At 31.9% G+C, this 15,812-nt stretch overlaps 1 protein-coding gene across 1 annotated transcript in view; it reads right to left on the bottom strand.

The window, feature by feature from the left end:
- Positions 1–15,812, bottom strand: part of LOC148284319 (adenylate cyclase type 2-like) — a gene marked incomplete at its 3' end in the record, with an annotated part of 131,141 nt that overhangs the window by 49,281 nt on the left and 66,048 nt on the right. Inside the window, exon 2 of the mRNA XM_088241727.1 lies at positions 8,258–8,397. Coding sequence (XP_088097853.1) covers positions 8,258–8,397 — 140 coding nt within the window. The remainder of the gene's footprint in view (positions 1–8,257; positions 8,398–15,812) is intronic.

Raw genomic sequence — 15,812 nt, 5'->3', positions numbered from 1 at the left:
CAGTGCCTTACCAAATAATAATTTCTATTATATCGTAGATTACCGCATACTCAATGGTTTACGGCAGTAAAAACACTTAAATTTTTTCAACAACCCACTCTTAATTCATTCTCAAGAATTCAAATAATATCAGCTTTTAAATCCATCATTATTATTTGAGTTAACATCTAAATTTATTCCAATAATAAACATTTTGTGGGTTCTGTCGGAATATCAAGCGGTTGTAAAATTATGTTACATTATAATTCTGAAAACGGTTTTGGAAATTATCTGTAATCAAATCAAACAATGAATATTATTACAACCTATTTTTCTCTTGCCCTTCGGCTACAAGATGTTTTTTATTATTAAAAGAACATTTTATCTAAGGGTCGGAGAAAAACATGAAATTAATAAGAACGTGCGCATCGATTGGGTAAAATATACGAAGGACATACGGTTGAACTGTGGAATCATCTCCCATCCATGACCAAAGGTGTTTGTTTTTACAGCACCTTGTTTAATTCGTACCTGAAAAAATATCTCCCCTAATATACTAGTAACGATATAAAGTTATTTATGTACACATATTATTGACGATATAAAGTTATTTTTGTACGATTCCAGGCATGGTTGACATGAAATATATATACAAGGGTATTTTTACACCAAAATATTTAATAATCCCTAGACTGGTACTTGAATAAAACTGATCATCTTACCTTCATGCAACAAAAATGATCAAGACCCACTGCGATTGGTGTACCGATGCGGTGCCCTATGCACCATTAGGTTCAAAAGGGGAATTATGACGATGATGATATACACATATTGTTTTTTTTTTTTCGCATGTGGATTGAAACTATGAAAAAAGGACCATTTATTTTATTGACAGGTTGGTAGGGCAGAGGAAGGATGAAAGCCGAGTGAACACGGTTGAAATGCGATCTCTTAGACGAATGTGTGGGAAATCAATGTATGACAGGGTTACGAATAATGAAATCAGGCGAGAGTGTAAATCTGAGACAAGTATAATTGATAAGATTAAGAAAGGGTCTCTTAGATGGTTTGGTCACGTAGAACGAATGGACGACGAAAGAATGGTAAAACAAGTTTATATGGCGAAAATGAACGGCAACGTTAGACGAGGACGACCAAAGAAGACGTGGCATGATCAGATAAACCAAAATCTTAAGTCTGGTCATGTGAAAAGCAGACAGAACCGAAGGGCATGTATGACAAGATGTATGAATGTGGAAGAGGCTAGGATTGTATGCCAGGATAGACGTGTGTGGCGGTCCATTCTCTCTGCCTACCCCTACGGGGAAACGGCGTGATGGTAGTAGTAGTAGTAGTAGAGGTAGAAATTAAAAATTCACAATGCGCCCATGTACAAATATGAATGTTCAAAAAGTTAAACAAATAAGTAAAATAATACAGACAGTAATTTAATTTTTGAATTTTTCCCTTCTCCACGTTTGCTCCTAAGTGGAGCATATTATGAACGATACGCCTGCAGCTCATCCCTTTCGCTAGCCAGCACTCTCGCCCCCTCCCACGTCCCTTAGTTCTGCCGATGAAGCCAAAATATTGTCATCGACGGCCTTTCAAGACGGCGAGAGCCCGCAGGTGTGAAGGAGAGGTTAAGTAACAGCAAGGGACCGAGTCTGATCCACCGCCGCACCCAAGAAATGCTCGTTATAGCTAGATACTGCCTTATTTCTCGGACTTCAATGATGGTAATGAAACTGAACCACCTTATACCCAATACTCTCCTCAAGCACTTACTATTTAAACTGAGAAACTTGACTTTTGAGTTTTGGTAAGTTGCCAGGATTGGCACTCGTATAAGAGTACTAGCATTATACAATAGTTGAATTATCGGCATTTTGTTTTGAGTGACTAGAGTTCCAGACCGCAAACACCATGTCAAAAGTTGCTCCAGCAATTCGTAGGCGGTTTACGAGCTGTTTGAACGCGCTACCATTCTCGTTACGAAAGCTCCCAAGTACATATTTAAAACTGTCAACTTTCTCGATCCTATCCCAATTATTATAGAGATGATGATTAGGGTGATGACAGGATTTGTTGCACATAATTTGGGTTTTTTTGTATTAATATTAAGACCCAGCCAAACAGAGTCAATATTTCAATGAAAATCGAAGGCGAAATCTATCGTTCCACAGACCTGAAAATCATATAAACGTCAAGGGCAATGATCTGTCTATTGGTTTAACTTACACAAAAAAAAAGACAAAAATCGAAAGACATTTTTTTGTGAAAATTGAACCAAAGTTTATGTCCGAACGCAGGCAGAATGGTAAAAATTACAGTGCAAAATGTGAAGCCAGCCAATGAAAAGTCTCGAGACTTGTAAATCGTAAACTTTTTATTTTATTTTCTACGAATGTCTTCGTGTCTATCAATATAGATATATCTGTATTCAAATATTCAATAAAGTTATGAGTTCCAGAGGATTACCATCCTTCATTGCCCCCTCGGGGAGTAAAAAGTTTGATAATTTAGTTTATTCCTCCGCTGTGGGAATCGTTTCTTCATTTTTGGGTCATTTGCCATTGTGTCCGCTTCTCCCCCATCCTTCCATTGTTAGGCAATTATGTAAATGTACAATCTTGAACACAAAACTGTAAAGACGAAACTTTCAAACTTTCATAATAACATAAAGAAACAAATAAAACAATAATCTTTATTAAAAGGAGACTTCAGCTGTCAAGGTCCCTGTAAAGTTAATGTAATCAAATGCTTATCAAATAAATTGAATTACCAAAGAGTAAACTGTTTAAAATGTAAGAGCTCAGCTTATTAAAAATACTGTCATTGAAAATACAAATAATTATATTTGAAAGGGGCTTCCTATGGTAATGTCGTGGACTCTAGATCAAGAGATCCTAGGTTTAAGTCCCCTTCTACCACAACTTGTTTTCCAATTTCCTAACGCGGTTATTTTCATTCAACAAAAACTGGGTAGAAAATTCAAATATTAATATTTCTTTCAAAACTTAAATTGGACTAACGGGAGCTGGCCATGGACAGAAAGACAGATTTTGTGGATATCATATGCTCCATCTAAGGAGCGGACGTGAAATTATCAGATTTAACCAGTCCTAGAAGTGATTTTAAGTTGCCGAATAGTCAATATCAATCAAAGGGATATATCACGGTTTTTTTTAAATAATTTTTCAGTAATAGGGATCTATGAAATACTGTCTAGTAAAAAAATATTTTTTACTACTTATTAGTAGTATAAAAAGTATTTTTAAATTTATAATTTTGGATTTCCACGAAAACGGTCATTGTATTGGCCACGCCCCTTATACGTCACGATTCATGTTATTTATGAAATTTATTTGTAACCGTTTAAATTTGTATGGAACAGCGTCACAAATTTTGACGTCACAATCATCAATCCGAACATGTCGCGTTTTTCTAGGGACATACATTTTATAAAGTTATGTATGAAAACATTTCTCCACAATATACATTTGAATTTGAAAAAACGATTTATTTTTCTCAATCCAATTCACATATTTTTATCGATATTCGTAGTATGTGATATGTCCCTATTACATTAAATCTTATTAGATAAAATTTTTGTTTTGCGATTTATTTCGAACGTATCGTCTTACGACGAATCACAACTAGGATTACCGACTCTCCCAGTAATTCCGGGATTCCCCCAGAAATAGGCTAATATGTTTTTTAATCTCCCGACTCGCGGAATGCAGACGAAATCTCCTGGAATATATTGCTGTATGGTGATTACTTTTTGTTACAGATATTTCGTGAATTTGTGGCGAGCGAAACAAAGGGGGTAACCTTTTTTTTTATTTATTTAATTTGCATTTTTAATATACTAAATGGTTTATGTGATGTTCCAACAATTTTTCAGCAAATACCTCTAAATTTTCTTTCATGTAGAATCAGAAATAACGAAATTCTTTTACTTGATCATCATAAGACTAACTATGGTTTCCAGGAAACTTTACCCAGAATTATCTAACTTGCTAACGAAAATCAGGATGAGAATATGTTTTATTGCAAATTAAACTATTTTATATTTAAAAATGAATAATTCTCTGTGAATTCGTTATATCTATAATCAACCTGGATCCCGTAAAGTTTGTCCAGTATCCTTATTTCTCTTAGCACTTTCTTTTTATTGTTGCGTTTCTAGTTTTATGTTTCTTTATATAATGCTATTCGTAATAATTTGTCTGTAAAATGGACTTTGTTTGTAAATTTTATAAAAAGAAAATAAAATTCTGTATATAAATGTAGAAAAAAATATATTTAAAAAAAACGCATTCGCATTTGCAAATCCCGCAACTTAGCGCGATTTATGGCGTAGTAAATTTACTTTTGCCCGGGTGACCTGTGATTTATTTTATAGGTAATTTTCAAAAAAAGTTAATTAAGTTTTACCAACATATGAGTACATAATATGTAAATAATATAATTATGAAAATCATTTTTTTCTGTGGTTCTGTGAAAACCAACTCAAACAACAATTATTATTGACCACGCGATACACGTATATTTACGTACGAGAAAAATTGTTGACAAAATAACTATAAATTTTTTATTTGATTTCAGCTGTTTTTTATTCTATCTCTCGGATTTGGTCGAAAGAGTTTTCAACCCACAACCCAGTCACAACCCTACAATCAAATTACGAATCTCCAGATAATAGGTACATAAAAAACGAACGAACTTGATACAAACTTCATCTTTGATTACTCCTTTTGAACTTCGTACCAAATTTACTATTCCACAAATTTACAAATTTACATTCCGTCGTTCGTGCTATATTTGACCCACTGCGTTTCAGAGTTTAAAATGCCGAAATCAAATATCTAAACCTAATTTTGGATACTATTCACAATGCACAGTTTGGCATAAAAATATCTTCATATTTACGAGCTACATAGAGAAAAATGAGAATCGTACGAGTGCGTATTTATTGCGAAAAGTAATATCTGGAAAAAACATGTGACTAACAATTGAGTGTATTACATTCACTCTTTCTTCACTTCAATCGTATTTATAGAATCAAGGTGGGTATTAAAAATACTTTAGAAAAAAGTGACACAGCTTAAATATTATTTACAAGATAGGCACCTACCTGTTATATTTATTTTTTTAGCATTTACTTTGTGGAAAAACCTTTTTTAATTTATTTTAAATAAAACACTAAGTAATTATTTACCACAAACGAATTTAATACTATATGTAATATTAGCAATATTCAAAGAATTCGCAAATCACGTAATCAATTTTAATCATAACTTCAGTAAAGATACAGGAATTAAATAATAAAGGATTAAAAGCAAATAATATGAAAATATTTTATTTTAAGAAAGCAAAAAATAATTTTACTTTGAACAATAATCAAAAAATCTTTCAATATAAACCCAGTATACGTTGTTCCATAGTAATGGTCACTCTGCGTAATCGATATTTTTAAATTTTGTATTGAAAGCATTTTTAACACACAATGTTTTACTTATTGGTACATGAAACAAGTGGAACCGTCTACAAGTCCTGGCTGGCACATGTATTGTTATTAAACTAAGTAGTTCTGTACATTCAACTATTCCTGTCATAATTTTGTGAAGCAGTAGTTGGTCCGCACACACTCTGCGGTATTGTAAAGAAGTGATTCCATAGTAGGTGGAGGCAGTGAGAGTTGATACGTAATAAATAACGGTTTTGTATTTTAGGTACTTTATAAATTTGTTTTTAATATTTTCTATTCTTGTTATGTATATGGCATACTGGGGATTCCATATCTGAGATGCGTATTCCAATTGGCTTCTGACAAACGTATAATATAATAAAATTAGGGCCTTTGGATTATCAAAGTGTTTACTCATTCGAATTATGAAACCTAACATGCTCAATGCTTTGGAGGTAATTCTTCCTTACATTTCCTTTTTCACATAAATATTGCATGTATATTGCGAGTTACGATCGCCGTTTTTTAAATTCTGGGAGATAGCATAATATTTGCTATATCTTAGATGGAGATCTCAAAAAATATCGACTTTTAACCTCTAGTGTCCCAGAGTACACATATGTAGAATTTTTTTTTTTTTAAAACTGTTAATGATTTTTATACACTGAAAATACTTTTAAACAACTCTCTGCTATGTTTTTTTACTGCAACAGCAGAACATGGAATTTTTTCGGAAAATTTTACTGATTATATTTGAATTACTCAAAATGGCGTCTAGTTTTGCAACCTTTTTGTGTTTAAAAACAATGTTTTTTAAAGAAATTGTTTTAGTGAGAAAGTTAAATTAAATATGAAGAAAAAAAATTAAAGTAAAAGAAAAATACTATAGCTCTTATTATTTACTCAAATATTTAAATTTTTAGACCATTTCCTAAAAGTCGTAAATAACTTGTGCTAGAAAAATGGAAATCGAGTTGAGTTAGAGTGGGATCTGAACCTGGGACCTTTAGACCATGAGTTCACAATACTGACACGAGTCCACAACCCAGTTAGCTGTAAGATAATTAATTATTAAATTAGCTTATATATTTATTTATGTTTAAAGTTATTAATTTAATACAGAAATACGATAATATATGCCGATCATTATGTAATATGTGTGTATAGAATATAATATGAATATGTATATGCGAATATACTCGTATATGTATGTATGAATGTTTATGAATGCATTACAAGTGCCTCGACTCAACACGGATTTTCTGGCGAGTCGGGGCAAGTTCACAGGCATGGGTCGTTCTTGATTGTGTCGCTATAAACTGTGTATCTGTCCTTAATAAATATATGTACAATGGTAATTATAAAATAAATAAGTAACTTTGTGAACAACAAAAAAAAAACGAAAAAAAATATTTTTTATTGCTTCGGTTTAATTTGACCACCCCTATGATTTATAAAGAAAAATTCCGTTTTCTGGTAGCTAGGTTTGTCTCGGGCCTCAAGGGGTTAAGCCAAATTTCCAAACTTACGAGAGCGGTTCCTCTGTAGCTCAATATAATTTATTTAGAGCGGCTGCGGACAAAATGAATATTTCACGATGATACAACCTCCACCGCCGAATGGCGCCACGAGAAGAAGAAGAGGTAGAAACAAATTAGCATCTGACTATTTTGAATACGAATTTATGTTATAAATAAATTCTACTATACAAATATATAAAGAAGAAAAAATAAAAGAATTTGAAGTGAATAAGTCAATCAGATACCAACATAATATTAAAATTCCTAAATTCCATACAAGTCATGTTCAAAATAGCTTTGTCTTCAAAGGTGTAAAAAATTATAATAATCTACCTAATGAACTAAAAACTATTAAAATTAATATATCAATAAATACATTTAAAGTTAATCTAAAGAAATTTTTTGAACTCGTGTAAAAACAACATTAAATTTTAATTAGTATGAATGTATAATTGTTTTATGTTTTTTTCTGTATATATTCTATGTTTTTTTTTTCTTTCGTGTACTCGTTATTTAAAATTATATAAACTCTTGTAAATAAACAACTAAAACAGTGTAAGTCAAGAGTAAGTCTCTTTTTTTGGAGAGTTACAGTGACTTAGTACAGCCAATCTGCCAAACAAAATAGATTTTTACCCTTGAAAATAGACGCACTGTATCTGAATTATGCTATTTACATAAATTATCAAATAATAAAGTAGACTCTTTTAACCTACTCTCCAAAATTAATCTTAATGTCCCCTTTCGCGTGACAAGAAATAAGTATTTATTCTATCTGCCAGTCTGTAGCCCTAACTATGCACAACACTCTTTCCTCTATCGATTTTGCTCTAACTTTAATGTTTTTTTCATCTATTGATTTATTTTACATACCCCTTAATTTATTAAAAATTAAATTAAGACTTATTAATTCTGGCTGCGATACGATTCCACTTACTATTTAATGATGCACACTCCTGAACACTTACTTCCACACTAATACACATAAACACACATCTACACTTACTCTCATACAAATACACATAAAACACATCCTTTTGTTGTAACACAATTGAATAATATGTATGATTTTTATTTAGAAACTTTGCTGGTCTGTCTTTAAACCGTATTTTTTTCAATTTTATTATATCATTGTCGACTGTTTGTTTCTTTAAAATAAATAAATTAATAAATAACATTTACTAGATGTGTAAAAGTAGATATGTTTAGAATTTTACAAAAACTTGTACTTTTTATGAAATTTATGAATATTTTTATTTTTTTAAATGTATTTTTTACTCACATGAGAATGCAGAACACACAGGGTGACGAGAACTGCAAAAGTTGTAACCATCGCAACACAAAGTGCTGATACGAATAGGGCATGTTTGAGGCGAACACAGTAACGCCGGTATAGCGCCTCCAACTCCATCCCATCCTCCTCTGAAAAAAAAAGGATTTTTAATTATTTCAACACTTTTAATACTGGTGAACTCCTTCGCTGCCCTACTTCATCAACGAACCTAGAGCCTATGGAAACGCCTTAGAAGTTCAAATAATTCAACGTAGTTATGAAACGTAGCAGAAAGCAGCCAGCCATAGAAAAGTGAAACTGAGATAATAGCACTTTTGTGAAAAGGGTAACTAATCCAATCTACACAACATTTTGAATGTTTTTGACTCTGACAAATGATGAACAATGAATACATATTTTTTTATATATTACAAACAAGAATCTAATTGTGTATTTGACCAGCTTTAATGATTTTTCAAGTAACTTAAGATGTTGCTAGTGCTGTGGGTGTTTTTATGCAAATTGAGAAATGCCGTTTTTGTGATCGACATCATTTTCAGAAGGCGATTAATACAGTTTTTGTTTGAAAATGGTCTGGCTGTTTTTAGTAGAACATAGAATTGACCTTACTGCCCCCGATAATACCAATATCTCATTTTTTCAAAATTGTGGACTGGCTGCTTTTTGAATAACTATGTTCAATTATACTCTACTCCAAGCCACTTCAGAGTGGATCTACTCATCCTGTTCACGTTCACGCATTGGATACAAACATTGAGACCACCATAAGACCATTATTATTTTTTAGTTGTGTCTTTTCATTGTTTTTTTTCTTTACCATTTGTTGCATTATTGTGCATTCTGTTTAATTTACGCACTATTTTTTTTTATTCCGGAACATTTTTTTTTCACTTTTCATACATGATTTACTACTATATTGTTCCTGATCCCAACAGTTTAGATAAATTTAAAGAAATTTAATTGCAGAAAAATCCACTTTTGAAATATAAACCTTGTATATTATAAACAAGGTAAATAATAAAGCAACTCCTATATAAAAAAAATATTTTAAAAAAACTACTATATTGTTATTAAAAATAACAGCCTCTGTTGTGTAGTGACTAAAACGCCGCACTTACGCACGAAAGGCTCCGGGTTTGATTTCCGGTGAGAAAACAAAAATTATAAATGAGAATTTCATCAAGCCTGGGTGTTCCATGCTGTAATTCACCTCTGTAATTGGGCCTTCTGACCTGTTGTAGTGTTAAATTAAATGTTCAATTATAATAAGAGCCTTACTTAATTATAGCTTTTCATAAAATAAATAAATACAAAAAAATACAGAAAATGTGTATTTATTTATCATTAATAACAAATTAAAATACAATATTACAACTATATACATTTTTTTTCATCAAATCCATATTATTTGAATGGTGAAATTAGCTCCGCACTATTCAGCATAACTACGAGTAGATAAATTATTATCAATATCTTTTAGTCTGAAGAGGCCCCGCCCCTTATATATTGAAAGTACCAGGTAATTTAATTTTTAAGACAATAATCTCGTTAATCTAGAGCAAAAAGATAAAATACAACAAAAAAAATAGGATTAGTTGGTCTTACATCAATTCATTTTTAACCATCATATTCCAACTCCTCTGCGGTGGTTTAGAGAACCATGCACCGATTAACCAAATGCAGCGTATCTCGATAATTTATTACATAAAGGTAAGGTGCAGAATTACACTTCAGTTACCAAAACCAGGAATTCAACCCGAGACCTCAAACATGGTAGGCGATCGCTCCAACTGCTGCTTTACGAAGCGGACTTATCTTTGCTCGATTTTATTTTGAATTTTTACCTAAGCTATTGAGTCGAAAACACTGATCATGGATTCTAGTTCATTCGCCTGAACACAGAAATACAATTTTTATTTCAGGTTTTGTGCAAAAATCGATTCAGCGTGTTCGACTACCATGTAAGAGGTTCCGGTTCCAAAATGGCCTGAAATAATGGTTTGAACATGTGAAAAGTCACAAGACTGGATTTATTTATACAAAGATACATATTGTAATACAAAATAATAATAGAGTAACTCCAAGAGGCCAAGAGGCATGTGTTGAGTTGGGATACAACAAAATGAAAAGTGGAAACACACATATTATTCGAGAATACAAAAATAACAATTATTACATAAACATTAATTTTAATCAACACCTGGACAACACGATTAACAATATACAAATCTATGCTATGTTTCGCAGCAGTTTCTTACAATGGTCTCTTCCCTTAGACAAAATCCAAACCTGTTCACTTCCCTAGAAAGTGACTTTTGTTTTGTAAAACATAATATTGATATAATCTTACCACGGTACGCAAAGGGAATTATGAATAAATTAATAAAAGAGCAATTACTTTGTAAATTAATTCATTTAAGCATTAGAATAGTTAGGTAATCACAGGAGCACACGATACAGCGGGATGTTACGGAACATCAGAAAATATTGTAAAATACTTCAGCCTTTTTTCTATATGTACGTATACCCGAATTTCGGGAAACAGGCTGGAACGCGGCAAAGAAGTTCTTAAATTAGAAAATCGATGAATTTTCACAATCTACTGCACCTATTAAGACTCGTCCCTTTCAGACAATTTTAAGCAAGCGCATCCAAATGCTGACGTTGTTTTTTCAAACGGGTGTTTTTTTGGGTGACAGAACTTTCAATTAGTAAAACTGTATTTTCAAACTAAAGAGTTTTTTTAACATTTGTGCTCTGTCACAATACTGAAATTATTAGTATAACGCCTTACACTCGAACAACGCTTGCAAGTTATGGAAATTTACTTTATCAGTGTTCAGTTCCATCACACGTGAATTCACATTATGTGTTTCCAGAGATAGTCCTGTTCATTGGCCTCTACAACCTTGTGATTTGACGCAATTAGATTATTTTCTATTTCATGGTCTACGGAAACGAACCAATGACATCTCAAGTTTAATGTTATTTATGTATATTACTTTAATAGACTTGTTTAACCCTCTTTCAACCAGCGTTGTTTTATTCTTACGCATGAAGCCTATGTCAAATCAAAAATATGTTATATGCAATAACTATGGGGAACAGGAAACCAAAATGACATAAACAGACTACAACGACAGCAAAATAAAATATTGATGCTTGTATATGACCTCCTTTATCTAACACCAACCAAAGTAATAATCTCTTTAAAAAAATTAAATGTTTATCAACTTTTACAACTAGGATCTTTAAAATTTGTTCATTAGTTAGCTACTGATATCATTGTAGACATAGAACTAAAACTTGTTTTTTTAAAAATAAACACGGTGTTATAGACGTCATCAAAACTTTGCGGCCCTTACTAAAGCCGTAAATATCTAGTTAGAATAGATACCTCGGTATATGTAAGCAAAATATTGCTTCCTCAATAAAGACTTTTATTTGTTACCTTCAGGGATGGTCTTTGCTATAACCGAGGCATATAGAATTCGTTATATTTTATATGCCTCGGTATAGCAGAGAACCCTTTAATAAAAAATATACTACTCCATAATCATGTCCAATATGTTGCTTCCCGCACGGTTTACGGTGGGGGTGGTCTTTATAAGTGGCGAGAGGGAGACAAATAGAGCGGGCAAACAGCGCGCCATCTATCTCGTGACGCGATTAGTCAGCGAACTCACACCCGCTATTGGCCGGCCGGTTTAGGCTGTGCATATTTTCTGTGTATAAATCGGCCACATGGTCCCATTTTAAATCAGTCTCACTCTACTACTCGTGTTTGAATCATCTCTCCGCTCTACACACCACCGATACCGACTACTGTACAAGACCTTCCTTTTGGATTCAACTACTGGACTTTTCACTCTGCGGGTCCCGACCGCGGCGCTTTCTTCTGGATTTAAAAGTTCTTTTAAGGACTACAAGTCAAATCGGCTTTAATTCTTCCGTTTCCGCTGCCTTAAAACCAGCGGAAGGGACGGTCAAGGGAAAATGATGGAACTGCTTAATTATCGGTAGCGCGTCAGCTATACATGGACATAATACAAGAATATTTCATTTTCTTCTTATTTAATTTTCCTTTATTATTTATTTATTTTATATTATTTTATGAATCTATATTTTATATACTTGTGTACATGTGTTTTGTTTCATTATAATTGTTTTTCAATATTATTTTATACTTTGTCAAAGGCGCAAGCCGTCGAAATAAATAAATAAATATCAGAACAATATCGTATTTAACATTCCAAAATGAGACAAGAATAATCGAGACTAATAAATCAGGGACTGAAATTATACAATAAACTACCAAACTAAAAAAAGATTCGGACTAACTTTTCAAAAAGTGTAAAAAATATTATTATCAACAATAGTACTGCCCCTCTGCCTGGATCCAATTGCCTTTAAACTTACAAATCATCGACAGTCCCAGTCAGTTCAAATCTTTACTAAAATCTCACTTATTTAGTTTATCATACCCTCAATTTCAAATCAAGTAATATAATATGTCAGAATAGCTAAGTTAGAATGTAATTTTTTAGTATGCAATTGTAAAGCGCCTTTGAGGTTATTTTTTACAAAGATGGCGCTATATAAATCAGCCGATTATTGTTATTATTACTTTTTAAATTATTGGCAAAGTAAGCACTGACTCTATTTACTTGTGGCTTTTTTGGAATTCATTTAGTGAATCTTTCCCGGCAACATTAGTTTTCATTGCTGGGTTCAGTGCGAGCAAATTTTATATCATATACAATCAGACATTCAAAAGAACTGTTTCCTCCGTCCTTACAGTTTTCATTTAAAAAAAAATAGTGTATAATAATAGTAACTAACTGGTCCAAGAAGCAGTAAAAAAAAGAAAAATAATTTTTAGCTTCGCGAGTCTAGTAGGTAGGTGAAATAATCTAGTCAAACGAATCTCACCCGTACCAATAAAGGTTTAATCTCGTAAACTTGACAAACATCAAAAGATAGAAGAATTGAAGAAATGCGGATGTTCAAACATAGGTAGAATCGTAAATGTTACACAGTGTGTAAAGTGTCCACTTAAACCAGCCGAAGACAGAGCATAATATATTTTAATGCTTAGACTCTCATTCTCCCTTCTATAAAATATTCTCCATCACAGTTGTATTTTTTTACTATTTTCATATTCATAATTACTCCAGAGGTGGTATTCTGGATCTTCTCTACCCCCTAGAAAGTGATCAATTTTGAGATTTTTATTTGCTTCATATAATGGCCACACTGATGAATTAAAGTCAAACAAATACGAACGTGGGTAACTAAATATAAAATTTGTCATAGAGACCATTTTTGAGACCTTCAGCATTCCTTAAAACACTTAATTAGGTTTAATTAACCAAACAGTATTTTTTTCCGTTTTTGAAGCAGTTTTATTCTCCATCACGTTTAATCATCAGTGTGGCCATTATATAAAGCAAAAAAACACAATTTCAAATTAATCACTCTCTAAGGTAGTGGTTTTCCTTTTTGGAGTCAGGGAGCACTGTTAGTTATTTTTTTTTAGTTTTTAAAATTAAAATTTTTACATATTTAAAAAAAAAATATATATATATATTTAATTTTTTTTAAGGGTTATTATTTTGTTTCTTTTTATATTTTATTTTTAAAAACGGTTGAGAACCCCTGAGCTCTTATCGGGAGACAGTTAGTATTATTCCTAGGGCATTCAATATACATTGCAACAATACCAACAAATCAATGATTTATGATTTTTGCTATTTCGAATATACCGCGTTATCTTTATTTTTATTATTTTTCTACCTAAGTATGTTAAGTATTAAAATTCCAAAGTTATTATATAAATTATTTATAAAACAACTGTGTAATATGTATAGATATATTGTTATTATATTATTTCATAATTTTGTAATAGAACACTGTAAGTTTATTGTATTTATAATTATGTTTATAAAAGGCATTTGTGCCGTGTATACACTAATAAATAAAAATAAATAAATAAATAAAGTAAGGAAAATTCACGGTACACCATAACGAAAGATTTAAAAAACATACAAAGGTAACTTTTATTAAAAATAAAACTGATTATTTTATTACAGACAAGTTAAAAATTACATTAATTTAAAAAATACTTCAATGAAACTTTTTGTGGCGAAAATGATTTAATGTGACACCTGAGCTTGTCGGCTTTTACAAATGTCAGCGATATTAGTTCTAAAATTTGACATAGCTACTCACATTTCTTCATCCAAATTGCTAAGTTTTTTGCGTTTCTTCGTTTCGTTATTTCTTTTTTAATTATTAAAAAGTTTATATTATATAAATATGGTATGCTGATATTACGAAAACACGATTTATTTGCAGTATGCATTTATTTTATTTATTTTTTTAATTTAAAGAAGGTGTCTATCTGTTTCTTCCATGCTAATCCAAGAACTCAAACCTACTTTAAACTGTACCAGTGATTTAATGGTTTGTAGTTCCTTAGAAGATTGAAGGATCTTGAACCAACATGTAAGGAGTGCCTCTGTGCGAACTTAATTCTGCATCCTGAAACCGACAGTACACTATCGGATCTATTGCTAATACGATTTAAATAATTACTCAACAATTCCCTATTCAAGTAAACATATTTCAGGTACTGAGATAAATATAATTTTCTAAACGAAGGAATCCACTCTCGGCGTATAATTTATTAATGGGAAAAAATAGTGTTTCAATGTCGAGAAACCTAGCTCACACAAATATGAGGTTGAAAACTATAATAATTTATTTTTTTAATTAATCATGCACTGATGTTATAAACAGTATACACATAACACTTTCGAAATAAACACACAAAAGATTATTTAATCACAGGGCCTGTCTATTAGCTTTATAAACGCAATAACGCAAGGGGAATCCCCTGGGCGGAAGTGCTAGTAACCGAGCAACGGTTCTCGATAGAGTACTTGACCGCTGTTGTGAGGAGTGCGCACACAGCTTCACTTTGCAAGGGTACTGCCATCTAGCCATTATATCTGCAACTTAAATTGCACAGTAAATGAGTCAACATTAAATTTTGGTGTTTATAGTTTCGCGGAGCACCGGTTAAGAACCACTGCTCTAGGGGGTAGAGAAGATCCAAGGGGGGTTAAATCCAGTTCTTATTTACGAATATTTGTACAAACCCGATACAAACAGTCCGATTTTCAATAATTTCATGTTACTTATTATCAGAATATTAAATCATTTGAATCAAGTAGGTATTTATAACTTCAATAAATCGTGCTCTGCTTGACAAAAGTACCAGACAAATAGTACAGAAGACAGGTGTTGTCATACTTACACATGAGAATTACATTTGGGATAATTTTAGTGACTATAATTTAATTCACAACAACATACTTATACAATATAAGCTACAAGTCGCATAGTCATGTTACATATTAACGCTTTGATTTATGAATTCATTAAAATGAAGTAAATTTATATTACATTTCATGCACGGTTAAAATTTATCCACTTCTAGTTACAATTCGAAGAAGACAAAGAAACGATCAGTGAAGCA

Source organism: Micrasema longulum, unplaced genomic scaffold (assembly GCF_059751315.1).
Source record: "Micrasema longulum isolate JH-2025_06_02 unplaced genomic scaffold, ASM5975131v1 h1tg000132l, whole genome shotgun sequence".
NCBI classification, from domain to species: domain Eukaryota; kingdom Metazoa; phylum Arthropoda; class Insecta; order Trichoptera; family Brachycentridae; genus Micrasema; species Micrasema longulum.
Note: the sequence above shows the minus strand (reverse complement) of the source record. Positions and strands in the feature narration are given on the sequence as shown.